Source organism: Lipotes vexillifer, unplaced genomic scaffold (genome assembly GCF_000442215.2).
Source record: "Lipotes vexillifer unplaced genomic scaffold, Lipotes_vexillifer_v1.1 scaffold1451, whole genome shotgun sequence".
Lineage (NCBI taxonomy): Eukaryota > Metazoa > Chordata > Mammalia > Artiodactyla > Lipotidae > Lipotes > Lipotes vexillifer.
Window position 1 is genome coordinate 174,045 of NW_006795096.1, and position 25,474 is coordinate 199,518.

The window sequence follows — 25,474 nt, forward strand, 5'->3', positions numbered from 1 at the left end:
GAAAGAGTGGGAATATGCCACGTAAGGTGAGAATGGGGCCAGATATCCATCCTCAGGGAAAGCACAGAGGCCAGAGACTTTCTGGTCCAACGCTCGGCCTGAATCTTGGCAGTGTTTCCACGACTCATCAGCACTTATTGAAAAACCCTGGCAAAGTGCTGTTAATCAAAGCAAAGGAAGCATGGAATTTATGCACTAAGTAAAAACCTCGCATCTCCTCTGGGTAACAGGGGGTTGTGCTTTCTTAGCCTGCCCTGGGTAAGGCCAGGGCAACGTGAAGCAGCCTCCGAGACTGGGGCTCTTGGCGCTGAGGCCTTATAACCGTTTGCACAAGACCCAGCCTGGACCTGAGACTCTTACACAAGCCCGTGCCTTTCGAGGCCTGTGACCCCCAGGCCACCTGGCATTTGTGCCAGACCTCCATCCCAATTCTCACAGAGAAGACAGGGCGACGAGGCAGCCAGCGGAGACGAATGCCCACCAGCACCTCACTGGGCAGACGTGGCAGGGCAGCCGTCCCTTCGTGCTGCCCTCCTCGGGGACACAGAGCACACCTGAGACCCGACCCACTTCCTCAGGCGGCCTAAGAAGGCGGGCCCTGGACAGCTGGAGGGGAGCACCTGGGCCGCCGACTGGGCTCTTGCTCCCCGCGGTCTGGCAGGCACACGCACCGCCCCCTTGCTCTGGGGGGCCCACCAGAGCCCACCTCGTAGCTCCTGGCACTGGCGCTGGCTGCCCGCTCCAGTTCCACGCGGGCCCTCTTGTGACTCAGCTCCATCTGCGTCTTCTCCCGCTCCACCTGGATGAGGTGGGACCTGGAACGGATCTGCTCTGCTCGCTCCTCCAGCTGACCGGGTCACGTGCAAAGGAAAGACAGGTCCTCAGTAGCTGCGTCAGCCAGGCGAGGGGGCTCACTCAACACTCCCTCACCGAGCACCTGCTCCCAGCAAGGCCCTCGCTCAGCCCTGGGGAGGAAGGAACACTGGGTCCCCAGGTGGGAAAGGGGTGCAGGGAGGCAGCAAGACAAGAGAAGGTGACAAAGGATGAAAGAGGAAGGTGCGTTTTCAGATGACAGTGTGAGGGTTTGTTTCCTATGCCGTGTAACAAACTACCACCAACACAGCAGCTTAAACGCCCATATACTGGCTGTCGGCTTCATGGGTCAGAAGGCCGGGCACCCAGAGCCAGGTTCTCCGATCAGGGTCTCAACATCTAAAATCCATGCAGTCGGCAAGCTGTGCTCTCCCCTGTAGCTCAGGAGCCTCTTCCACGCTCCTATTTCCTTGCTGGCTGGAAGGCCCAGGCTGCTGTCAGCTCCCAGAGGCTGCCCACATTCCCTGTCACATGGCCCTCTCCACCTCCAATGCCAATAAGGGAGAATCTCGCACGTGTGGAATCCCTTTCCTGCTCTGCAACTCTGACTTCTCTGTCTGATCTCTGGACCCAGATTTTAAAGACTCACCTGATTGGGTCAGGCCCACCCAGGTACTCTCCCTACCTTAAGGTCAACTGATTGGAGCTATTAATTCTATCTGCAAAACCGCGGGGCCACAACACCTAGTTAGTGTTTGATTAAGTGGGAGAAACTGCAGTCCACCAGGGGCCAGCAGTTTGGGGCCCATCTCAGAAGTCTGCGTCCCCCAGAGGGTAGGTAAATAAGGTGGAACTGAAGCTCTGAAGGGCCTCAGAAGATACAGCCAACAGTACCACCAAATCACTGACTGCAAGGGCCTTGTCTTCAGGGGGCTAGAGCCCAACCCCTCCAAGAACGGCCTGCAGACCAGCAACACAGCATCTCCTGGGCACTTAACAGAAATGCAGTCTCGGGCCACACCACACAGATACCAAATTGGAACCTTCCTTTTAAACATATCTTCAGGTGATTCATATGCACGTTAAAGTTCAAGATGCTCTGGGCTATAGAAAGTGGTTCTCATTTCAATCAGGGACATGTGGCACTGTCTGGGGACACAACTGATCGTCACAAGAAGGGGCGACACTCTGTGTTTGCTCCTGGCATGTAGTGGGTAGAGGCCAGGGATGTTGCTAAACATCCCACGATGCACAAGAATGTCCTGCAAAACAAAAAATTATTCAGCCCAAAATGTCAACAGTGCCAAGTGTGAGAAATCCCAGGCCAGAGAAAAGACATTTTCTCCACCCTCTCCCCCCACATGCTTTGGAGGCCAATGTCCACACTTTCTTTATCCCTCTGATATTTTCTCTCATTTCAATTCCCACCTGTTGACATTTGGGAGTTCCTAACTCCACCCTCCATCAAACTCAGTCTTCCTAGTCTCACTCTGAGTCAGCAGCTAGGGCCCAGCTTCTTCAGAGGATGGCGGGACCGCAGCTCCGGGGGTGCGGGTACCACACGGGAGTCCCGGAGACACACATCCATTGGCCGCATCTTCCTGGAACATTGACTATATCTGAAGGAAGGTCACTGGACATATTTTTATATTTAAGCCAATACTGACACATAGCACAGCGGACTATAAACACCTGCACACAGAAACAGGAACCTTAAAATAAAGCAGGGGAGGGGACTAGTAGGCAAGACACTGCTCTCTGCCTCCAGACTCCCCAGACCTGCAGCTGCTCTTGTTCCCTCACCTGCCAGGCATGGTAGGAAAGAGACAGAACACTGACTGAAGTCCTGAGACAAGACAGGTCCAAGGTCAGGGCTCCTAGGCAGGTCCTGTGCCACATGGCTCTCTAACCAGCTCACTCTGGCTACAGCTCTCATTTACTGATCTCCCAACTGGGGAAGCCTTTCAGGTCATAGGTGAGTGAGAACAAGGGACCCTGGAAATTCTAGACTCTATAGTTCCAACAGGCCAAAAGTTCCCAGACATCTGCATCAATAAAATTATAACTTTCTTAGACCAAAGATGCCAACTTCATATTCTGCCAGTGAGCAAGGATCAAAAACAAACAAAAAAAAACCCTATAATCTATCACCACCACCATTTCAAAAAAAGGTGTTTTAACAACAAAAACATATATAAATGACCTAATTTCAAGATAAAGAACAGTCCTTGCCAAAAAAAAAAAAAAGGGCAGTGAGCAACTTAGCCCACTAAAAAACACATAGTAAGTAATTCAACTATTCAGCAAACGAATGCATACAAACACAGCAGCCTCTGTTTTAGCAAATGTGGCATGGACTCATCATGGCTCCCAGAGCAACAGGAAACCACTGGCTTGTCTGACACAGGACATTATAGCAGAAAGGCTGCAGCAACACAGGCAAGGCTGACAAAAGAGAAGAAATGCAAGCAGAGAAGCCAGAGACCACCTGACGCAGCCCTGACGGTGGCAGGGCCTGGACGTGGCTCAGACACCACAGTCCCTCCCCATGTGGACCCCGTGATCCCTGCCCCAACTAGCACTGACCCCACGACTCTTCAGAACCTGAAGTCCTTCAGGAGACCTGAGCCTTTACAACTGTGTCCACAGTGAGCATTGCCGAGAACTCGGAATAGAGTGAAATAAGACTATGAGCAAAGTGAAAGTATAGAGATCACCCCATGGCAGACCGAAGCGAGGATGTGCAAATGGCCCCCGTGGTCTGAGACTGTCATATGCCCAATCCTTCACTCGCTGCCCGGCCTTTCCTGCCAGGCTGACCAAGAACCTGTGCTTAAAACACAGCCCTCCCATGTGTTACACCATCAAGGGAGCCAGCAGCTGGCTACACAATTCCAGGGGTCATGTGCCCAGGCAGTTTGGGATTGTTTCCCTCGATTAAATGAATAAACTGGCTTTCCAATCCTACCTTTAGTGTCTGCAAGCTCGTTACTGTCAGCACAATGCTGAACACCAGACCCACTCTGGGGGTGCTGTTATCTCAGGCTTTTGAGCCAGGACAGCTCAGGGCCAGACCATGTCCTCTGGCTATCCTCCAAAACTATGACTATCCATGTTGGAGATGTGGGAGCTGGCCAGCTGGCCTCTAGGCTGAGAAAGCACTCACCTGCCTCAACTATATGGGAGTTGAATCAGCCCTACCTAAGGGAAAGTCTCTGTATGTAGAGGTCCCTATCCTGACACAAACTGCTCACCTGCACCATCTGGAACTTGAACCGGCCCCACCTAAGAGCAGGTGTCTTTACCTAGAGGCCCCTATCCCAACACATACCACTCACCTGCATGCTTTGTTGGTACTGCATCTGCAGAGAACCTTGGGCAGAGGTGGAAACATCCAGTCCAGATCCTCCCTCCACTCGCTGAGAAATGAAATTGTTCAAAGACCTCAGGGTGGATAGGACGGTGGTGTTTTCCCCCAGGTCTTCCATGGCCGCTTCCCTTCTGGAGGAAAACAAGGGAAGGGTCACAGGGAGCCTTTTCATGAGCCATTAGCTCTGCCAGCTGCCCGGTCAGGGGGACCTTTGGGCAGTCCCACTCCCCTAATGCTCTCTCAGAGCCCTTATAATATTCCAGTGTCCGTAACCACATTCTTTGGAGTTAACTGGGAGCCCACACTGCCAATTTCTCAGAGAAGAAACGGAGGCATAAAAGTACAACATGCCACCAAGCTGCTGACCATCAGAGTGCTGACCTGCACACCAGGAGGACAGAGAGACGGCTCCCAAGATAAGGTGTTCGACAATCAGGTGGCACATCTCCCACATAAGCAATCACAAAAAGCCTAGCTTCTGGGAATCAGAAACAAAGCACACAATAGTGGCAGTAAGGATGACAACCACAGCAACGCTAATTACAGGTTAACAAAGACATTAGTAAGTGTCACTACTATTTCAGCCACAGGCACCACAAAGAAAGGTACCTGACATTCACTGGGCACCAGGACTTCCTGGGCCTGTCTCCTCATCTGTAAACTGAGGATCCCACTTTTCAAAGTCGTGAGGATTATAAGGGCCCAAGAGAAGTCTCCAAATGGCAGGTGGCACAGCTACTGCCACTGAGTCTGACTATCACTTTGCTTGTAATTTAACATACAATAGACAGATGAATGAGACCTTCTTACACATTCTTCTAGAGATGACAGAAAATGAGGCTCCAAAAGTTACAGAACTTAGATTGGAACCTGGGTCTGTCTGGCTCTAAAGATCGAGGGCGCTCCACAGGCCAATGTGTGAAGGGCCGAGGACACGCAGCAGCAAAGAACACGCATCCCCAGCCCTGCGCTGATTCCAGCCTCACACCAGGCCGTCTACCAGTCAGAAGGTGTGGAAGTGTCCTAGGCAGAGTTAACAGCCAAAAGGTGTGAATTCCTACAGGTGCATACTGTGTTCCCCTGAGGAAAGCAGCCAGCTGTCACTGATTTCCCCTAAGTATCAGACTGAAGACACCTGCCCCCAACCCACCCGCCCCCAAAAAAGGTGAAGAATCTTGGTTTGATTCTGAATTTCACACTCAACAAGAAACTTGGCCTTGGGCACGAAGAGCCCTTGTCTTCTGTAGGCCATCGTTTCCACCGCTGCACAACACAGCTGTTCTACCTCTCCTTCATACTACAAATGGGAAATGGGCTAGAAGACAGACCAGGGCGGGGCACTCACAGTGCTGTGAGCCTCCCTGAGAGACACAGGCCCACGTGGAGCAAGGCAGCAGCGCTCTGCTCTGGAAGGCAAATCCTCCCGTTTGACCAGGGCCATACTTTCCATCCCATGATGGGAAATTTAGCCAATACACCCTCTTCTCAAGAGCTGACGCACTTAATACAACAGAATGAAAAGCACACGTCCACTTTCACCTGCCTGGAACTAAACCACTCCATAAGGCAAGCGATAAGGTGAAAGCTCAAACTCCATCTTCTCTATCAAAGACACTCAAATCTTCCAGAAGTCTAGTCACTGAACGTGAACTGCTCTCAACGGAACCCCTGGGCTGGGAGTCCAGAGCACAGTGCCTCTCGACTGCCCTCCCTGGCAAAAGGACAGCTGAGAGCACCTACAGAAACTACAAGGATGCTCCCCACCCGGCAACACCACCTCACACCGCCATGGGCACTTACGCTGGCCTAAGTTCACCACCCGTTTGTCTGCTTTCTCCTAACTTATACCAGAGATCAAACGAAAGTTCCCGTCCTACTAGCTGCCAGGAGTGCGACTCTGGGCAAGGCGCTTCCCATCTTCCCACCGGTTGCCTTAGCTATAAAATGTAGTGGCAACTCCCACACTGCTCAAGTGAAGACATGCGGGCGACAGTGCTGTCAACTCGAAAGGCCGGAACTGGGGGAAGAGCTCCTCTCTGCACGGGGCCGCCTGGGGGCGGCGGGGGAGGCGGGGCGCGCCTTCTTCCCGGAGGCCGGGCGGTGAAGCACCTCTCCTCCGTGGCCGCCTCCTCCCCGGCCCTCGCTCGCCCCTCGAACCCTGGCCATTTTCATTTGCTCCTCTCGGAGAGGAAGACTTGGGGGGCTGCACGGGACGCGCCCAGGCTCGGAGGACAGCACGGAGCGGAGGGGCGCGCCGGCAGGGACCCCGGCCCCGGTGAGCACGCGGACAGACAGTGGACGCGCCGGTAACAGCCGCAGAGCCGGGGTCTAAGAGGGAAGGGGGGACGCCGAGGGGACGCCGTCTCAGAGCCCCAGGGCAGGGGGCGGCGCCCGCACCCAGACCCGGCGGGCTGCCCCAGCCTCTCCTTCGCCCGAACCCCGCCGATTCGGCTCAGCACCCGCCCCCAAGCAGCCCGGCCCGGCACCCCTCCCGGGACCCAGGCCGCTCACCTAGACGCCTCAGCCTCCGTGCCTCCGTCGCCGCTGCTCAGATCTCCCTCTTTTACGCCCGCGTATCGCGAGACGTACGGCTGCGCTCTCGCGAGACCTGGGCGGGGCAAGCCGTAAAACTCCGGGCCCGCGCACCAACGGGTCCTGGGGCCTTCGTGTTCGCCCCCATAGCCACCTACCGGCAGGAGACCCCGCTCGGAGAGGACTGGGAACCAAAGGCCAGCCCGTGGGACTATCTTGGTGGCCCAGGCCTCCGCGGGTCAGGCTTCCACTGGGCGGCTGCCTCGCACCGCACTGTGGGGAACAGCACCGGCCAACGGTGGCCTCGCAGCGCCAAACTTTCCAGCCCGCCGGATCTTCTAGTCCGCAGATCTTGCCACTACAGTATTTGCCTGAATGAATGCCTTTTTTACTTTCCCCTGGCCCTCTAAAACAACGCGAAAAACCGGTCTACTAAGCTACCCTCCCAGCGCCCTGTGAGCTGTCGGGGCGCGATGCCGTCATCTGGGTCCCAGTTCCCCAGGGCGCAAGGGCAGAGCGGGGCGAGGTCAGCCCACAGCCAGCAGATCCCTCCTGGAACCACAGCAACCTGCGTCCACTAACGGGTCTCACCGGCCCCTCCTCCTTACCTCCCCCTGCTAAGCGCCCGAGGGTCCGCACCGAATTCCCTTCCAGAGAATAAAACTCAAGTTTTTGTGGCCGGAAAGAAACGGGATGGGGAAGTGCAAGCAGGACAGGAGGCTCTCTGGGCTACATTAGCGGGCAGCGAGCGCAAATAAAACAAAATTTAAAAAGTTGGGCCTGCAGCCTACTTCAGTGATCTGGACTACCCTAGGACCCTATGTTGATTCCTGGGTATCTATTCCTTCCCCCAGCGATCCTTCGGATTTGTGAACTAAAACTGCTGCCTGCAGTATCAGTGAATAAAAGACGTTCCGGTCACCAGCCACTACAGCCACCCCCGATGGTGGGCCCAGGGAACTCGGGATGGAAACAGCATGCCCGCCGTCAGACACTGCAGCCACCACCTCACCGCCCCTGCCACCCCAACGGCACACCGAGGAAACTCAGGAAGAGAAAACATAGGACGCTGGCCCCAGAGAGCTGAGGTGCACATCAAAGAAATGATTTCAGTGACCCCCGACTCTGGCATCTTCCCAAACGTAGAAAAGCACTAAATTCCTTAACTTGAGATGTCTTGCTTTTCTTTTGTTAACAGTGATCATTTGATATTCCAACTACCTGGTCTTTGCTGCTAAAACTCCTATAGATCCTGGCTCCCACCTTGCCTCTTCGGAGCAATCTCTCAGAGTTATCTGAGATGCTGTGTCCGGGCTTAAGTCCTCAGTTTTGTCCACCAAATAAAACATAACTCTCAACTTTTAGGTGGTGCGTTTTTTTTCGGTCTACACATTTAATCATCATTACAATCAATAAACTCTTCTTAAGAGATGAGCACACCTCCAGGAAATGGTTTTGAAGAAATTAATTTTTCAAAAGATGAACTTAAAAACATGGAATTCCATAAAATAATACAGCCTATATTGTTTTATAAAGTTGCATCGAGTTCCTGGAAGAGTAAAAGGAAATAAACGAACACACCACTTCTCTGCTTGCTTTGAAACTTACCTTTAAGTCTTTGGAGGCTGGAGTATTACAGCAACAATTCCAGTGAAAAAACAAAGCACACCCATCCCATGCATAATTCATACCAAATGTCTTCCCTAATTGTTCTGAGAACTCTCACTGCTTGAATGGATGTATTTCCAGATCATTCGCCAGAGAGATGGACACAAATCCCGACTGAAATTTCAGATTTTTTCTACATTACACGGTAAACCCAAAATAACACCTGGAAACTTGTGGGTTGTTTTGGAACAAGGGTGGAAGCCTGTTTCTCTGTAACATACTAACATGGGTATGAAGAGAAAGTTACATAAAGGTGTCCGTGTGTATGTTTCTCTGCCTCCCAGTGTTTTTTGTTTGTTTGTTTGTTTTTTGCGGTACGCGGGCCTCTCACTGCCGTGGCCTCTCCCGTTGCGGAGCACAGGCTCTGGACGCGCAGGCTCAGCGGCCATGGCTCACGGGCCCAGCCGCTCCACGGCATGTGGGATCTTCCCAGACCGGGGCACGAACCCGTGGCCCCTGCATCGGCAGGCGGACTCTCAACCACTGCGCCACCAGGAAAGCCCGACTGCCAGTGTTTTTATCCTTCCCTCAGTCTGCCTTCTCATCCTTTAATCTTTGCCTATCTCTTCCTCTTCACGAATCATGTTATAGAGACTTTTTTATCATATGTCTTGGACACTGAATATAGTTTTGTCATATCTTTTGGGCTTAAAAAAAGGTCCCCCATTTGTCCTGCCCACTGCCTCCCAGATCAAGCTCGGATCTCCCCAGACACACTTCAGGAAAGGGCTCAAGCTACATTTGCAGTGAAAAAGAACCAGAAACAGCAGAAGAAACTCTCATTCCTTCACAGACCTTCCCCCTTCCCTCTTCGGTACTGTGTGGCCAAGAGGTACACCTCTGATGATTCCTTCCTGCTGGCTTCAGGTTTTACAGTCCTTGTTTTCTGGAATTCCTCTGTCAGTCTCTTCTGTAACCGATGGCTCTGACCTCCAGCCCAGGTTTTACACAGGAATGTTCCCCCAGGGTGCAGGACTTCAGGAGCCACGTCCAGAAGGGACAAGCACAAGCTGATGAGCCTGTCGTGGTCGAGGCCGCGGATCCCTGTGGCGTTGGGTGCCATGTCACTCAGAATCACATCTGCTTTCCCAGCAGGAAGCAGTTCTCGGATTCTCTGGAAGGTTCTTGGGTCGGTCACATCGGCAGGGCACAGAAAAGTTGCTCCTTCCAGGGGGAAGACGTGAAGGAGATCGACCCCAAGCACAAAGCCAACAGGAGCACTGGGATCTAAGGAAGAGACGGTGACTCTGCTTATTTACACCCTGAATCTTCCCACAAAAAATAAATGCAACAAAATAATAAAATAGAAATAAAAAGTCAGGACCGAGGAAAAGAGCTAATGTGCAAATATGTGGACACAAGCCTTTCCCCACTTTCTATACATCCTACAAAAACACGTGGTGGGGAGTGGTGGTCCTTCTACCTCTGAGGAAACTGAGGCCCAGAGAGGAAAAGTGACTGTCCCAGGGGACAGGCAGACCTGGGGACACACCCTGGGCCCTGACACCGTCTCTGATTTCATTGCACTCGCTGAGCCTTGCTCTCCATGAAAGGGCTTTTATCTCTGAGCACTCTTTTTGACAAACTGAAACAGAAAATGACACACCAGTATACAAAGTGCCTCTGGATTAAATCAACAAATCCATTCTGCAGTTTAATCCAATTTCTTTCAATGTAGAAACTATCAGAAACAAGCCAAGAGAGGGGGAAAACGGACAAATGCAAAATAAGGTAAAAAAATTTGATACCCTGCCCATATTTGAGTGATGCCAGTGGTGAAAGAAAAAGATGTTATTGTTTCACCTCACCTGAAACAAGGTTTCCTGCCGGCACGGCCGCTGCCCCCAGGTTCCACCTCCCTTCCCTTCCCTTCCTGTTCCAAGCTCCCCTCTTCACAAGCCCTGGGGGCCCCTCCCTGCACCACCCCTACACGCCAGGCTCCCTGCATGCCAGGGTAGATACAGGCTAGATACATGAAGGGAACAGACTCTTGTAGCTCACTCGGCTTGGTAGAAAACCTGCGCCATGGGTGGGGGGCGGGGTGCTTTATCTCTATCTAAAGGTTGGAAGTCCAGGTATTCTGCAGAATACCTCATTTTTCAAAGGCAAAAGCTCTCCATTCTCAGCTCTGGCAAGTGGGGCATCTCTCGTTCCATTTTATACACTTCCGGTGTCTCCTTTAACGTCCCACATACTACAGCCCCAGGAAGTGCCCTCTAAAGACAAATGGCTTTGGTTCCATTTTTGCAACTTCTGGGAGTAAAAGAACCCAAACCATTTGATCCACACACTCTTTGCTTCTGCCACCTCTTCCTACAAGTTAAACTTCGGCATTTTCCTGCTTCTACTGAAGAGAAATTAGGGGGACAGGCACCACTAAAATCAGTTGTTAGGAAGTCTGTGGATAGACTCAGTGGTGGGAAAAGGAACAGAAGTTTCTGACTCATTCATTCACTTAGCTGATAAATACTAAGCTCAAAAGAAATTTTTTTAACTGTTTTTAAGGTGTCTGGGAGAGATCTTTGTGAACTTCACATGTGTCATAATGCCAGTGCATGTGGTACCCTCAGACTTCACAGCAGGAAATACAAGTGGTAAGGATCGTTACCACAGCACTGCACACCCAAAAGCAACCTTGGTGCCCAAGATGAGGAGACTGTAAACACCAACAGTACAACCGTTATCTGGAATACTAGGCAGCTGTTTCAAAGGATGGCACAGTTTCCTGCCTTGCATAGTTAGTTGATCTATTAGTGAGAGGAAACTTTTTTATATAGACGATCTTAGTCAAAACCCCTAAATGTAAAACAGATAAAAGCTAAGTCCCTCAAGTTGAGCCAAAGTGGGGAATCCAGAGCCACGAGGGCCCCCCCGGGCAGCCCCAGGAGCACCTCCAGGAAACCCAGGGCTTCAAGGACCAGGACCTGGAAACCCCTGAGGCTGATTCAGTTGTACTGTCATGGAAAGACATCAATAGATCAGTCAGGTGATTTTCATTTTCATTATCCCTTTCTACCCTGTCTCTCACTTTGAAAATGTCAGTGTTGTATCATTCCTCCTAAACAACCACGCAGAAGCATGTGCCTTCACAGGGTGGCTCAGCTGCTCTGCATCCCCTGGCAGAGGGCAGCGCCTGCGTCTAAACCACGGTGGTCAGGAGGCCCCACCTGTGCCTGCAGCGTTGACACTCTGCACAGCCACCTGGCTCCACGCGCCAGGAGCGGCGCCACAGTCTAACACCCGGAGGCCAGGCCGCAGAATCCGGTGCCTCTCGTTCACCTCCAGGAGCTTGAAGGCACTTCGACACCTGTAACTCTCCACCTTCGCAGCCTTCACAAACAGGTCCCTCAAATGCCGCATCAGCCATAGGTGCTCAGCGCCGGTCCGGCCCTTGAAGCAACTCCCACCGGTGTGGAACCTTTGACGCTGAAAGGAAGCCCACGCCAGCTTCAAGGACCTGGTGAGGAAAAGGGAGCAAGCAGGTTGGCACTGCAGAGACCAGCAGGTCAGGAGCTCGCTGGGGCCCCAGGCTCAATCCGCATGTTTTCAGAGACGGGACAGTGCGGCCCAAGAGGAAGAGGGGACTTGACGAGGCCCCACAGCCAGAAAGAAGGTGTTACGGGCTGAACCGTATCCCCCCGAAGTCTCTACGGTCAAGTCCCAACCCCCAGCACCTCAAGAGGTGGCTGGTCTTTAAATGAGGCAATTAAGGTAAAATGAGGTCACATGGGTGGGGTCTAATCCCATATGACTGGTGTCCTTGTAAGAAGTTGTTAGGACACACGGACACACGGACACACACACACACACACACACACACACACACACACACACACACACACACACACACACACACACACACACACAGCAAAAACCACATGAAGACACAGGGAGAAGATGGCCGTCTACAAGTCGAGATGTCCCAGGAACCAACCCTGCTGACGCCTTGATTTCAGATTTCCAGCCTCCAGACACTGAGCCAGAAACTTCTGCTCTGTAAGTCGCCCGTCCTGGGTGCTGGTTTATGGCAGCCGGAGCAAGCTCCTCCAGCAGGCCTCGCCCCTTCAGCCCAAAGGTGTTTTTTTCCCTCCTGAAGTTTTCTTCAGGAAAACTCAAACGTTAATGGTAGTCACTTTGTTTGTGTCACCCAAAGTTTTCCCAAGACTGGTTAAAAATGCTGATAAAATTAATGAAAGTAACATTCTTTCCCAGCGGATAGAAATTTCCGCTGGACTTTGAGAAAACCCCGTGAGGACAGGTCCTTCCCTTGCTTAGTTCCATGGCTTTGGCGGCTAGTACAGGGTCTGACTGGCCTGTCACATTTCTTAAAAAAACTGAACTCACCCTGTGTGTGAATGAAGCGCAATTTCCAAGCCTCTTAGGGGAAGTGGGGTTGTTAACAGCTTACCAACTGCGAGCTAGCCACACCTCCCTTCATGTAAGTCTCAGCGCAACCCGACAAAGGAAGCTCTGCGTCCTTTCTTCTGATGAAAAAGGCTGCCATTAGCCCCAAACTTTTGGCTAGCAGCCAAAAGTTCCTTCAGCATGAAAACATGGTGACAAGATTTGGAGACAATAACGTGAGAACTGCTGCCTTTAAAAGGCGTAAAGAGTCTCGAGGAAAGAGGACACAGGGTGGTCCTGGGCGCCAGAACTAATCCCACCGGTCAGCGGAGGCGTGGAAAGCGGAGTTACACGCCCCGAGCCCACCTGATCTGGGCAGCGGGCTCCAGCCCCATCCCAGGGCCTGGATTCAGCAGGCTTCAGGCTTGCGGAGCTCTACGCAGCTTCACCTCCACCCGCCTCTCCCTTCCTAAAGCCCCCTCCAGCCCCTCCCCGCGAGCCTTCGCCGACCGTCCGCTTCGTGCTGGCAGGTCTCCCCTAGTCACCTCGTCGGGGCTGACCCTCTCCGGGCCTGGAAGAGGTGGGCTCTGCGCCCCTTTTCGGACCGGAAACCTGGGGCAGGCCCCTGGCCCCTCCGCCTCCCGCAGGCATGCAGTAGGTGCTCCACAAATGCCGGCTGAGCGCCAGCCGCCGCGCCCACCGACCGCCCCGCTCGCCGACCGCCCCGCTCGCCGACCGCCCCGCTCGCCGACCGCCCCGCTCACCTGGCCATGAACGCCGACCTGCTCCAGCTGCCGCCACCGGAAGTGCCTGTCTCACTTCCGGCCAGAGACCACGCCCCCGGAAGCGGCGCGCGGGTGGGAAAGGCGCGTGCAGAGCCCGGGAGCGGGTAAGTCCGGGAGCGGCGCCACGGGAGATGGGCCTGCGACCTGCCGGGGAGCGCCCGGTGGGCGGGGGCGGCTGGAGACCGAGCACGGACAAGGCCCCAGACACGGGAGTCCGAGCTTGGCGCTCGACTGTGCGTTGTCTTTAAACTCTAGTCGCGGGCCTCGGTGTACAGGCGACCCCGCTGAGAGGCCACCCGGCTGACACGGGGCGCTGCCCGACCCCTGACTTTAGGCGGGCTCTTTGGGGACCCGTCTGATGGTAGAACCAAGAGCTGTAGCCAACTAGACTTCAACGTGCGGTAGACGCAGGTTTGGGTACCGGCTCCGGTATTCGATTTGGGGTCAAACGTAGCCTCTCTGAGCTTCAGTTTCCTTGGCTGAAAATGGAAAAGGTAAGTGTCAGGTCAGAGTTGTTGGGTCTGTTAAAGGGGATAATTTTGGGGAAGTATATAATCAGTGCCTAATCACTGACAGCTGACAGTTCTAGCAGCAGCAGCAGCAGCATCCCAGTTACCTTAGGAAGCCAGGGCTTTGGACGCGAACAGGTCGGGGACATGACAAAGTCCGCAGACTAAAGGGAGGCTGGACCACAGAGACCCACCTCTCCTGCCTGACCTACCGCCAGCACCAGGACCCAGGCCTAGGGCCCTTTTCTCAGACACCGTAACTTCCCAGGAGGATCGCTGGTCCTGAATCCTGCATCTTGTCCAGTGTGGGCCCCAGACTGGGGTGGGGATGGATCGACAGCTAACTTGGTCCTGCTCTTCCAGCATTTTTCCAGCAGGTGACCAACGTCACTCTCCGAGTCTTTCTCTGGGCCACACAAACCCATTCGAGCAGGAGAGGCCCTTGGGCTCCAGCACCAGGTCCCAGAGCAGCAACAGTTGTGAGCAGAGTGTGAAGACCTGTCACAGGAGTGGGGACTAGCCAGGCCTCTCTGGGTGGACTCTCCACTGTCAGGAGCCATGCATTTCTTGAGAATCTGGGGGTCTGCTTTTGCAGAGAGGCAGAAACCAGAACACAGTAGGCCAAAAGAAGGCCCCATAATGAAAAGGCCAAGGCCAAAAGCCAGACCCAAGAACCGCTGGGTAAATTGCATGGTTCTCTTGGTGCCTGGTGGGCTCGGGGCCTGGACACAGGAACAGGAACAGCCCTGTGCCAAGGAGTGGGGAGGGGAAGGGATGGGCCATCATCTGACCTGCTGCATCAGCCCAGTAAGCAAAGGGCCTGGGCACTGATGCCCCTGGGTTCTGGGGACCAGGCCTCTGTCTACCCCAGAAAACCTGCTACATGTGGCAGAGCTGGGACGTTGCCTCTCCGTGCCTTGCAGAGCACATTTCCTGTCCACCCGGCCCCTGGCCACCGCAATACACACGCTTCCGTCCACACCCAGGTCAAGCTGACCCAACCCCTTGCCTTCCCTGCAGAACCCAAGGGCACCATGTGTGCCTCGAGGCTCTACACCTTGGTATTCGTGCTGCAGCCTCAGCGAGTCCTCCTGGGCATGAAGAAACGAGGCTTCGGGGCCGGCCGGTGGAACGGCTTCGGAGGCAAAGTTCAAGAAGGAGAGACCATCGAGGATGGAGCCAAGAGGTGAGGGGAGGGGCAGGCCCGACCTCAGAACCAGCTTCCGCAGGTGACAAGGTTTCGGGCTGTAGAGCCAGGCCCCTGACTTAACCACTTAGAGCCACGTGACCTGGAGCCCAGACTGAATCCTTGAGCCTCGGTTTCTTCATATGCAAAGTGGGGATAATAACAGTACCTACCTCTTAGGACTGTTGTGAGGATTAAGTGAGAAAATAAACATAAGGGACTGAGCGAGGCCTGGCACGTGGTCTGTGCTCAGTACACATTAGCTGCTGCTCTGCAGTCGTGGTTTTTAGGACATATTTGGGAAGCTGCTGTGCAGTGGCTTGGGTAGAAAAATCCTGGCTTCCTCTTTCTAGCCAAGGGACTGGCCAGTCACTGGGCTCCTTCCTTTGTTCAGGGGAGCTGGTGACGAGCGTGTCTGGGAGCTTCCGAAGCACAGTCTCAGTTCTTCCTTGACACACCCACTTTCATATGGGAAGAACTGAAGCCCAGAGAGATTGAGCAGTGTGCCCGAGATCACACAGGCCTCCAGACTGCAGCCCCTTTGCCTCCCTGCCCCTCGCAGGCTTGTTTGGATAAATCCAACCTCCTGTGTCATCCACTGAGCCCCACGCGGTCTGGCCTCGGCCCCTCGCTCCCATCCCTGCCCCCCCGGACATCCCAAGCTGTCGTTGCCCACCCACTCTTCCTGGCTCCTCCTCTGGCTGACCCCTCCGCGGCCTTCACGTCGGAGAAGGTGCCCCTCCCCAGCTCTTCTCCGTAGGCCTCTGGACTTCCTTCACAGAACCGCCACCTTTCTGATCACACCAAATCACGCCCTCTGTCCGTCGTGAGGCCAGGACTGAAGACCTTTTGTAAGTCAAGTTTGTACTGAACTATAAAGTACATGTAGGAAAATGCCAGTCTTCATCAGGGAATTTTTAAGAAATGCGTCCATCATTTAACCAGCACGTAAATCAAGAAATGGGACTGGAGGGTGGACCCTGCCCCCGGGGGGGCAGCCCGCACCCTGACTTGTGTCACAGTTGATGGTTTGGCCCATTCAGAAATACCCTGTAGAAAGAGCCTTGCGGCTGTGGCTTCTTCCCGGTATTATGTCTGCATGTGGCAGTGGTCCAATCCGGTTTATGAACACACTGCAGCCTGCTCATCCTGCGTGTGGGCTTTTGGGCCATTTCCCGGTTCGAGTTGCAAGTGCTGTAGCTGTGGACGGTCCTATACGGTCTTTCCGGTGGATGCTCCCCTCAAGAATTCGAGGTGTTCCGCCTTAGCACATACTGCCAAACAGTTGTGCTCATTTAAAGTCCCGCCAGCAGTGTATGAGATCCGCTTCCTCCAAATCCTCAGCGACACCTGGCATCTTCTGTCCTTTCACCTGAGCCATCCCGGCAGGTGTGGTGATACCTTGTGGCGGTTTTAATGTTTGCCCCGGTGACTAATGAAATTGAGCCACCTGCTCAGCGTCGTGGGCCGCTGGCGTTAAACTCGGTTCAGCCGAGCAGACGCCGCGCTGGGCCCTGCAGTCTGCCCTCCAGACACTCGCTGGACCACCAGAAGGCACTGGAGCGGCGGCCCCGTGACCCCCAACCTCACTCCTCTGTGCCGACCTCCCCACAGATCGCAGAGCTGTCCTGAAATCGATGACTTTCTGTTGTCCTTCAGGCTTGCTTACTGCTTTATTATCAAGGTCTCAGTTACCCTCTTAGAGCCTCGTGATTCTTTGCCCTTCCGAGGCCTCGTCCAGCAGGTGGGGCTGTGGAGGGCGCTTCCTCCCAGGCCGCCCTGAGCTCCGTTTTGATACCCAGGGGGCCTTGAGGGCACACTCAGCCCCTGCAGGCAGCGTGCCCCACTGGGGGGCATCCTCTCCACAGCCACAGGGCACTAATGGCCTCCATGCTCTGCCCGGGGGCCCTTCCTTAAGGCAGGGTTGGCCTTACCCTGAGACTGAGGCCAGAAGTGCACCATCCAGGGCCCACACCGCCCACCTGATGTAGACCAGTCTGCCTGTGACCGCATGGCACCACGGTGGCACCCAGGGCCTGTGGGTCAGCTCCGGGCAGCTCTCTCCAGGAGCCCCGTGTCCTCTCCCCAGGGTTCCAGCCTGGGTGTAGGATGGAGCCAAGTGTCAGGACCACCCCGACAAAGGACTGTTGAGCCCCTGCAGGGGGGTCGGGATGGGTGGCAGGTTCTAATGCACGGGGCGCAGGCTGAGACCCACCCCAGGGCCCTGGGACTCCAGCAGCAACAGGGCTTCACCCACTTTGGGGATGACTCAGCCGTCAGCCCCAGGCCCCTAGGGCAGCTCTAGCCTCTTTCCATGCACATGTGTGGGGCTGGTGTGTGGGGCTGCTCCTTAGGCCCCAGGCCCTGGCTGTCCTCCCCCCGACGAGCGAGGTCACGGCAGCCTTGGGGGTATCTGGTGCACTGCGCTTTAGGGTCCCAGGGTGGGCCCCACTTCAACAGCTGGGTTAACGTGCCAGCAGACTCAGGTGGCCGAGAGACTGGTTGTCCCTTCCTCTGTGCTGGACGTCCTTGGGGGGAAGCCATCTGAGCACCGAGGAAGATGCATCCTTCCTCCTGGGGGGTTGCAGGGAGTTGCAGGCACCTGGGGACCCAGGGTGCCTCACAGCCAGGTTTCAGCTTCGGGTGTGGAGCATGCCCACCTTTCTGGCCAGCACCCGCAGAGCACCGTGTTAGAGAACTCTGGAAGGCCGTGCGGCCGGTGGGCCCCCCGAGCTGCACCGCAGGCTCCGGACCGCAGGGCCCCCGTGCCCCCTGCCGTGTGGGGAACATCCCAGAGATGGCAATCAGACACGTCAGCAAAACTGGATCAGTGTCACCCCCGGCTGCCTGGTTATCCCAGCCCGAAACAAGCTCAGCTCTGCCTGCGAGGGCATTATTGACATTTCATACACTACCGTGGACTCCCGGAAGATGAGCCAAAATTAGTCAAAACATTAAATCAGCAGGTGACGTTTTTAAAACGAGCTTGCCAGCCTGCTGCCGAAGGCTTCTGTTACATTTAATTGGGGAGCCATTTCCACCCCGGCAAGTGAAAACACACGATCATTTTTTTAGGTCGTGTCTAAGTTTAATTAACCATCTCAATGAATAAATTCCAGCTTCCAGAGCATCACCTGGGCTGCATCTGAATGGCAGCAAATGGATACAGTTCCTCTCCGGGCCTCACAGGAAGGTTAGGGCAGATTCCAAGCTCAATAAGGCGTCCGTTTAAATAAGACCGTTTAACCCAACACACGTGTTTAACAAACACTGGTTTCCCTGACTCCTCATTACAGGCAACAGGAAGTAATTATGCGTTGTGTTCCGAACGTAACTCAGAGATCAAAGCTTAAAAAGACCTTTTTTTAACCTACCACTCTAAATAGTCAGGTATAATTAGGATGTTTTTACAGCAACAAAAATAAATACGGGGCAGTAGAGAAGTGAGACTCTAGCAGGAGATACAGGTGCTGAGCTTCACGGGTGCAGGGCTCGTGGGGTCCCCAGAGTCCCGAGCACAGCAGAACATCCAGAAAGCGCTTGCCAAGGATGGAACGAGACGCAGGATGATGGCGGCGGGGCAGCCGGTGGGGTGAAAGGCTGGTGGCAGACGGTGTGTACGAGGATGTTCATCACGGCGGGGTTCGTGATGAGCAAGGTGGGACTTTTATTCTATGATACACAACAGCCGAGAAGCTGGTTGAATTCCTTGAAGTGTAGAACGTGGCTCTGCAGTGTTGTGTGAAAAGCACAGGTACAAGGTACGGGCGGCATGTTTGCAGTTCTTAAAAGGGTTGCACAAAGGAGAAAGAGCAAGCGGGAGCAAGGGTTCCTGCCGGGTGAGGAGTCCCTGTGTGTCTGCTAGATTGTCTACAATGGATATGTAGCTTGGGGAAGCATTGTTAAATTGAGGGGGAGGAGTCCCGGTTCTCCTTGTGAATCGCCCGGCACTTGTATACTCAGGTGGGGAGATCAGCCGCTGACCCCTTCCTACAAGCACGGGTGGTTGAGCTGGGGGAAAGGGTCCTGAGAAGGGGGTACACAGCGAGACAGGCCCAAAGCTCATCCCCTACCATCAAGCGTGGCTGAGGTGAGCTGGCTGGGGTGGGGCCTGTCTCCTTGGTGAAACAGGAGTTAAAACAGCCCCTTCTCTGGGGAAGAGACAGTAGAAACCTGCAGTCTGCTCCTGAGCTCTGAGCGGGGACAGGACAGGGCAGAATTCTCTGGGCAGGAGGACTTTGGCTCAGGGCCGGGTTCCAAGGGCTGCAGCCCGCAGAGCACCACGCACACGTGACGGCCTCAGGGAGAGCCAAGCAGGACAGGTGGGGCCTCCTGGCTCTAGCACTGGCCTCCCGTGGGACCTCCGAGCAGCTGAGCTGGGCCAGGCCTGACCTGCCACGTGGTGCGCCCAGGGTGCTCAATTACAGAGGTCTGGCTGCCCCTAAACAGCGATCCCTGAACCCGAGCCCTTGGCCACATGTACACACTCCGCCCCTCCATCCTCCCAGCACCATTCTCGGGTGCCGCACGGGCGTGGGCGCCTTGCGTTAACTGTCACCTTATGTCCGGGTGCGTCCATCCGCCTCTGCCCACAGGGAGCTGCAGGAAGAGAGTGGTCTGACCGTGGACGCGCTGCAGAAGGTGGGCCAGATCGTGTTTGAGTTTGTGGGCGACCCCGAGCTGATGGACGTGCACATCTTCTGCACAGACAGTGTCCACGGGACACCAGTGGAGAGCGACGGTGAGTCTCGGGGCTCGTCCCTTCATGGCGGGTGAGAGGGAGACAGGTGACGAGCGGCACGGCAGCCCTCCCCTCCCCCAGGGGCAGGTGCTGAAACACACCAGCACCAGAGCCTCCCTACTCTTCTGTAAGATAAGGGATACAGCCACAAGGATTAAATGTGAAAGTATGTCAAGTTCCTCACACAGAATAACTCAGTAATTCCTCGCAAAAAGTCAGTTTAAAATCTGGATTGAATATCGATGACTGTTCCTTTTCACTGACTTCAGAAATGCGCCCCCAGTGGTTCCAACTGGACCAGATCCCCTTCGCTGACATGTGGCCCGATGACAGCTACTGGTTTCCCCTCCTGCTTCAGAAGAAGTTGTTCCGCGGCTCCTTTAAGTTCCAGAGTCACGACACCATCCTGGACCACAAGCTTCGCGAGGTGGACACAGTCTAGGACAGAGCTGAGCTCGTCCCTCGGGCCGTGAGACTCCCTGCCCAGCCAAGCTGCGGCTCCAGGCTCAGCACACCGGCCGGGCCTCCAGTCTGTCTGGCGCATGATTGGATGGAAAGGAAAATAAACCTCTTTTACCTTTTCAGCATTCCTCACCGGGCCTCACAAAGTCCCATCCTCGGGGAGCCGCCAGATGTGCCTGGCTGTGACCTGCACCACCGGACAGAGATGGGGGGAAGAGACACAGGCGCAAAAGGGGAGGGGACGGCTTTTCGGACGTCCCACGGGGGAGAACTGGTGTGGGAGGCCCGGCGTAGGTGTGTGCGGGGCCGCGGGACCCCAGGGGTGGGCTAGAGGCCGTGTCCTCCTCTCACCACTCCCCTTACGGGGAAACCGAGGCGCGGTCAGGGCCCAGGGCTCCAACCCCCGTCTAATGTACCATCACTTGGTCGCCCTCCCTCCCCCAAGACAGGCTGATCTCGTCCTGGTTTCTGACCCTGGGGAGGGGGCTGGGGGGTACCAACCACTCACACAAAAACTTCACAACTTGACCCAACTTTTATAAACACGTTTAATGATAGTTGTTCACTGTAAGTTCAGTGATAAAAATCTCGGAATGCAGCTCATTTGTAAACAATTCCAGTTAACCGGGTGTGATGGTCATTGATCCCTGCAGCCGTATAAAGTGCTTCATACATAACCAGACTCAACGCAAAGCAAGAGGAAAGGCCTGAGATACAGAACCGTCCTGACCTCCGGCAGCCCGAGCCCCGTGTCCCCACGGCAGCCTGCCTTGGCCACGTCCTCCCTCCTCCCCACTCTGCGTCTTCGCCCGCTGACTGGAACGTCGCTGTGGGTCACCACCGAGTCAGCTGGACACAGGCTGGAGGGACGTGGCCCGAAGGCACACGCCTTGGGCCAGGCTAAGGCAGTGGTGAGCCGCACTCAGCCCTAACGGGACGGGAGCGACCGAAGGGCTCCCATCGGGAAAACGGAACCAGACGTCCTTTCACAGGGCTGTGACCAGGCTCTCCCGGGCGCGAGGAAAGCTCGGACGCAGAGGTGTGCGTGGCCCACCTTGGAGCTGGAGCAGCCTCTCCTCCCCCTCCCCTAGCAGACACTGAGCAGAAAACCCTGCCCACCGAGCCTGGGAACCCAGCGGCCGCCCAGGTGGAGGGCAGACGGGGAGCTTTGTGGAAAAGGTGGCTCTGCGCCCCCAGCTGCCACACGAGGGGCACACGGTCATTCCAGCATCTTCCCACTGACCCCTTTCCAGCACCTCGGGTGGGGGGAGCAGGTGGACCAGAAAGTGCCCTGCAGGTGAGCCTCTCAGGAAGAGCAAGGCCAGGCCTCCAACCAAGAACGTGCTCCTGGTTTCCACGCAGGAGCCAGTCCCGCCAGGAGGGTTCTTTCCTGGAAAGTGCATCTGATGTCTTTGGTGTCAGAGCTCTCCCTGGTGACCCGTCTGGGGAGGGCAAGCCTCAACCTGACCGGGAAGACGCTCCCCACCCTCCGTGCCGCTGCGCCACCACCCACCACGCGGCCCGGGCGTCTCCCCTGCTCTCCGTCGTCCCGTGGCCTCGTGTCCCTCACCACCCACGGACAGACCTCGGGGGTAAGCAGCCACCGCCGCGGGGCCAGGAGAGCAGAGAGGCCTGTGGTCAACGCTCTACGGCTCAGGCGTACACAGCACCTGGGGACCAACCTGCCGGGCAGCACAGAGCCACTCAAAGTGGTTGGGAACCCGTTTCTCCACAGAGGGATCAAAACTCAGAAGCAGCCCACAAAGGGGCAAATGGCACCGGCGGCCCCTGCTGGCCAGGCTCCGGGGGCATACCGCCCCTCTGCTCGTCCTCCAGGAGACCGGCCAGCCCGGCACAGGAAGGCACACGTTGGCTGCCGTGGGGCTCCAGCGGGGTGGGGTGCAGCCGGCCTCCCCGCACGCCTGTGGCTTTGCTGGCACAGGCAGAATCCACGTGTGGGTGAGCCCAGGCCCCGGTGGGCACACTCACTTTGCCCTGGACTGTAACGTGTCAGCTCACCAGGGAAGCCTGCCTGTCACCCAGAGCCTCTGGGTCCCACGTGCGTGCCTCACACCGAGGGCAAACCCCCAAACCAGGCACGTGTTGCAGGAAGGCAGGGGTCTCAGAGACCCTCCGGTGCAGTCGACCTCCTCCAACGCCCTCCCAAGCCAGTGAGAACCGTGAAGGACGTGGGGCACTTACACAACAGGGATTCAGGGCAGGACACACCCGGGCCCCAGGCGGACATGAGCCCACACGGCTCCAGACGGCCGCCCCCTCGGAGCAGGCTCTGGGCCGGCAAGCGTGGCAGGGAGGCTGGACGGAGGGTTCCTACTGCCCCGAAGAAGCGAAGTCGGTGTAACAGAGGGTCACCAGAGCGACACAGATCCCCCCGCAGAGCCCACTGCCCTGCCAGCCTCGACGCTCACGGCGTGGCCTCCCAAGGACAGACGGGCAGCCGCCTGCACCTGGACAGACGGCGGAAGCATCGGTTCACGGACCTCCAGACGCTTTGGTCCCCACTTTGTCCTCCACACCTCAGACCGCCGGGCACACGACAGGGTTGCAGTGTGAGCGTGCACACGTGTACGTGCCATGGAGGGAGGGACACAGACACCAGGGCCGCCAGGGCTCACAGTTTGGGCCCAGGGACCCTCGGGCCCCCGCTCGCACGGCCAGGGCTGTCTGCGGGCCGCAGAGGAAGGTCTCGCTGGCCAGTTCCGTGTCAGACACGGCCACCGCCGTCCGACAGCAGCACGCCGGCCGCGGAGCTGGTCCTGCCCCCGTCCCCCCACTCAGCTATTCCAGAACCCTCCCGACTGTTCTAGCACATGGGCCCCGGCACACGGCCCCCTGCACGATCTGCTGTGTGCAAACCATCCCTGCTGCCTCGCCCTCTGTGGGTCCTGGGAGAAAACCATTCCAGGGACTCTCAACACTCTCGCCACCAGACTGACGGGCCACGGTGTGCATCGGGAGGGCCGGGCAGGGTCGAGGGCAACCGGGACAGACCCCGTGTGGCCGCGGCTTCCGTGGACGCCCGGCGGCCTAGCGTGTGTCCTCGGCCTTGCTCCCCGCGAACAGAGGGGAGCCACGGCCACCGGGACCCGGCCCCACCCTGCCCGGTCATCAGCTCTTCCACAAGGGGCTGCAGCCCAACGCTGGGCCCCCTCGGGGTCGGGGCAGCCACCACATGATGGGAATTAAACAGGAACACACCATTTGGAAAGAAGTTTTAGTGAGGGCACCGGAGCTGCCACCCACGTCCTCCCGGCACTAGTGAGAAGACAGGCCGTCCTGCGGGGACCTTGGTAGGCTTGGGGTGCCGTGCGGTCCACCGAAGAGGCACTGTAGCTTGGGCTGCAGGTCGTTCCACACCTTGCTCATCTGTAGGAGGAAGGGGCAGGGCGGGGTGAGGAGATGGCGGCCGCCTGCGGCCTGACGCACCAGCTCTCTCCTCCTAAAATGCCCACGGAGAGAGGAGACACCCGTGCAGCCACGCCAGCGCACGTGTCACCTCCCGCAGAGCTCCCAGAGTTGGGCGGGCCGGCCTTCCCACCTGCGTCGCAGCCCAGCGCTCCGAAGACCCCTCCACAGACCAGACCAGGTAAGGGCGGACCTGCAACCAGAGGTCACGGTAGCCGGTGCCACCGCCCCGGCACAGGGACAGAAAGGCACAGGTCTGCTCGACGTAACAAATGTTATCACTGGGTTGCTCCCTCTGACAGGTCTGCAGGTGCCGGCCTTCTGACTGGCTCAGAGGCCAAGACAACGTCCACCAGAGGAACACAGAGATGGGCAAAGCGAGAGCAGGGCGGCCGCCACCACAGCTCCCGGCCCCAGGCGTCTGCGAGAAAGGAGGCTGAGCAACGAGGCCCGTGTCCGAGGCCAGCACTGGGGCAGCGGGGCTCGCGTCACAACAGGAAGCAGCATGGCCCTGGGAACGTGCGGCGAGAGCAGAGCCTAGTCCCCGAGTTTCGAAACCGGGGCACTCACGAGTCACCCGCAGCGGAGAAATCCAGGATCACGTCAGGAAATGTCCCCACCGACCGCCCGGACCTGCCCGGGAGGTCTCACCAGCGTGCAGCCCTACCTCCCCCAGCGCTGCTGCTGCCTTGGCCACACCTGCAGGTCCCACACTGTGCCCGAGGGCACCCTGGGCACCCCAGCGAACTCCAGGGGCACCACGAACTATGAGAAACGCTCAAGGGAAACTCAGCATTTGTCACAGGCTACGAGGACCACTGCTCTGACGCTGTCTGGAGCTAAGAACGTAAGAAACAGAACCATTAAAACGGTACTTTGGCCTCGGGCTGCTGTGAAAAGTCACTGAGGCACTAAGAGAAAGTGAAGGAACTTCTGTCTCAGGCGGGCAACATTTCTCACCCATGCCCGACTCCCCTGGCCTCCCACTGAAAGCACAGACCCTTGAGTCCCAGGCCCAGCAAGTCTGAGAGGGATCCGTACACTAACCCACACGCTGACCAGACCCTACAGGCGGCTCCAGCACTATTGGCTCCAGACCGCTCTGGCCCGGCCACCTCCCACCTGGATGCACCATCTCGTGTCTTCCACCCCTGAATCCGCACACCCAGCCACCGCCTGGCACCTTTCCGAACTACAGGTCTGAGCTCTCTCCACGCACTGCTCACAAAAGCCTCCCTGGCCCTCTGGGCAGGGTCGCCAGCTTCCCAGACTGCACTCCGGCCCACCCCCGGGGCCCTGCGTGGGACCCGTCCCCTCCAGCTGGCCGACCTGTCGGGATCTCCCACTCCTTTGGTGTCAGGGACGGCTGCGGGGCAGGCGTGTGCCCATCACGGCCAGAGGACCCGGCACGGAACGACGACCAAGCAGCCCATTTCCACCGAATCCCCGAGCCGGTCTCGGAAGGCTGCAAGGGTCATATTCTACGCGGCTTTTCAGGTAGGGAAACTGGCGCAAAGGTTAAACAACCCAACCAAGGCCGTTCAGAGCTCAGAACTGGTGCAGAGCTGGAAGCTGAGACAGCTAGGACATGAGGTTCAGAGAGTCTGCGCCTACACCACCTCCCCGCCCCCCCCCCCC

The 25,474-nt window shown here is 56.5% G+C and overlaps 4 protein-coding genes across 4 annotated transcripts in view; 1 reads left to right on the forward strand and 3 right to left on the reverse strand.

Moving 5' to 3' along the window:
- LOC103091432 (mitotic arrest deficient 1 like 1) overlaps positions 1-4,308 on the reverse strand; it is a 166,196-nt gene extending 161,888 nt beyond the window's left edge. Inside the window, exons 1-2 of the mRNA XM_007467423.1 lie at positions 4,152-4,308; positions 707-847 (exon numbers count right to left, since the gene is read on the reverse strand). Of these exons, the coding sequence (XP_007467485.1) occupies positions 707-847; positions 4,152-4,301 (291 nt within the window). The 5' untranslated portion in view covers positions 4,302-4,308. The remainder of the gene's footprint in view (positions 1-706; positions 848-4,151) is intronic.
- A 4,862-nt stretch (positions 4,309-9,170) lies between these two features.
- MRM2 (mitochondrial rRNA methyltransferase 2) lies at positions 9,171-14,119 on the reverse strand. Its single transcript, XM_007467424.1, has 5 exons — positions 14,087-14,119; positions 13,934-13,991; positions 13,492-13,687; positions 11,551-11,840; positions 9,171-9,610 (listed from the first exon to the last, which is right to left on the reverse strand). Exons 1-5 carry the CDS (start codon positions 14,117-14,119, stop codon positions 9,171-9,173), a joined length of 1,017 nt encoding a protein of 338 aa, XP_007467486.1.
- Positions 14,120-15,043: 924 nt separating this feature from the next.
- Positions 15,044-20,510, forward strand: NUDT1 (nudix hydrolase 1). Its single transcript, XM_007467411.1, has 4 exons — positions 15,044-15,207; positions 19,803-19,948; positions 20,218-20,414; positions 20,479-20,510. The coding sequence occupies exons 1-3, from the start codon at positions 15,056-15,058 to the stop codon at positions 20,388-20,390; spliced, it is 471 nt and encodes a 156-aa protein (XP_007467473.1). The 5' UTR covers positions 15,044-15,055; the 3' UTR covers positions 20,391-20,414; positions 20,479-20,510.
- Positions 20,511-23,631: 3,121 nt separating this feature from the next.
- Positions 23,632-25,474, reverse strand: part of SNX8 (sorting nexin 8) — a 41,525-nt gene continuing 39,682 nt past the window's right edge. Inside the window, exon 11 of the mRNA XM_007467412.1 lies at positions 23,632-23,797. Within this exon, the coding sequence (XP_007467474.1) occupies positions 23,687-23,797 (111 nt within the window). The 3' untranslated portion in view covers positions 23,632-23,686. The remainder of the gene's footprint in view (positions 23,798-25,474) is intronic.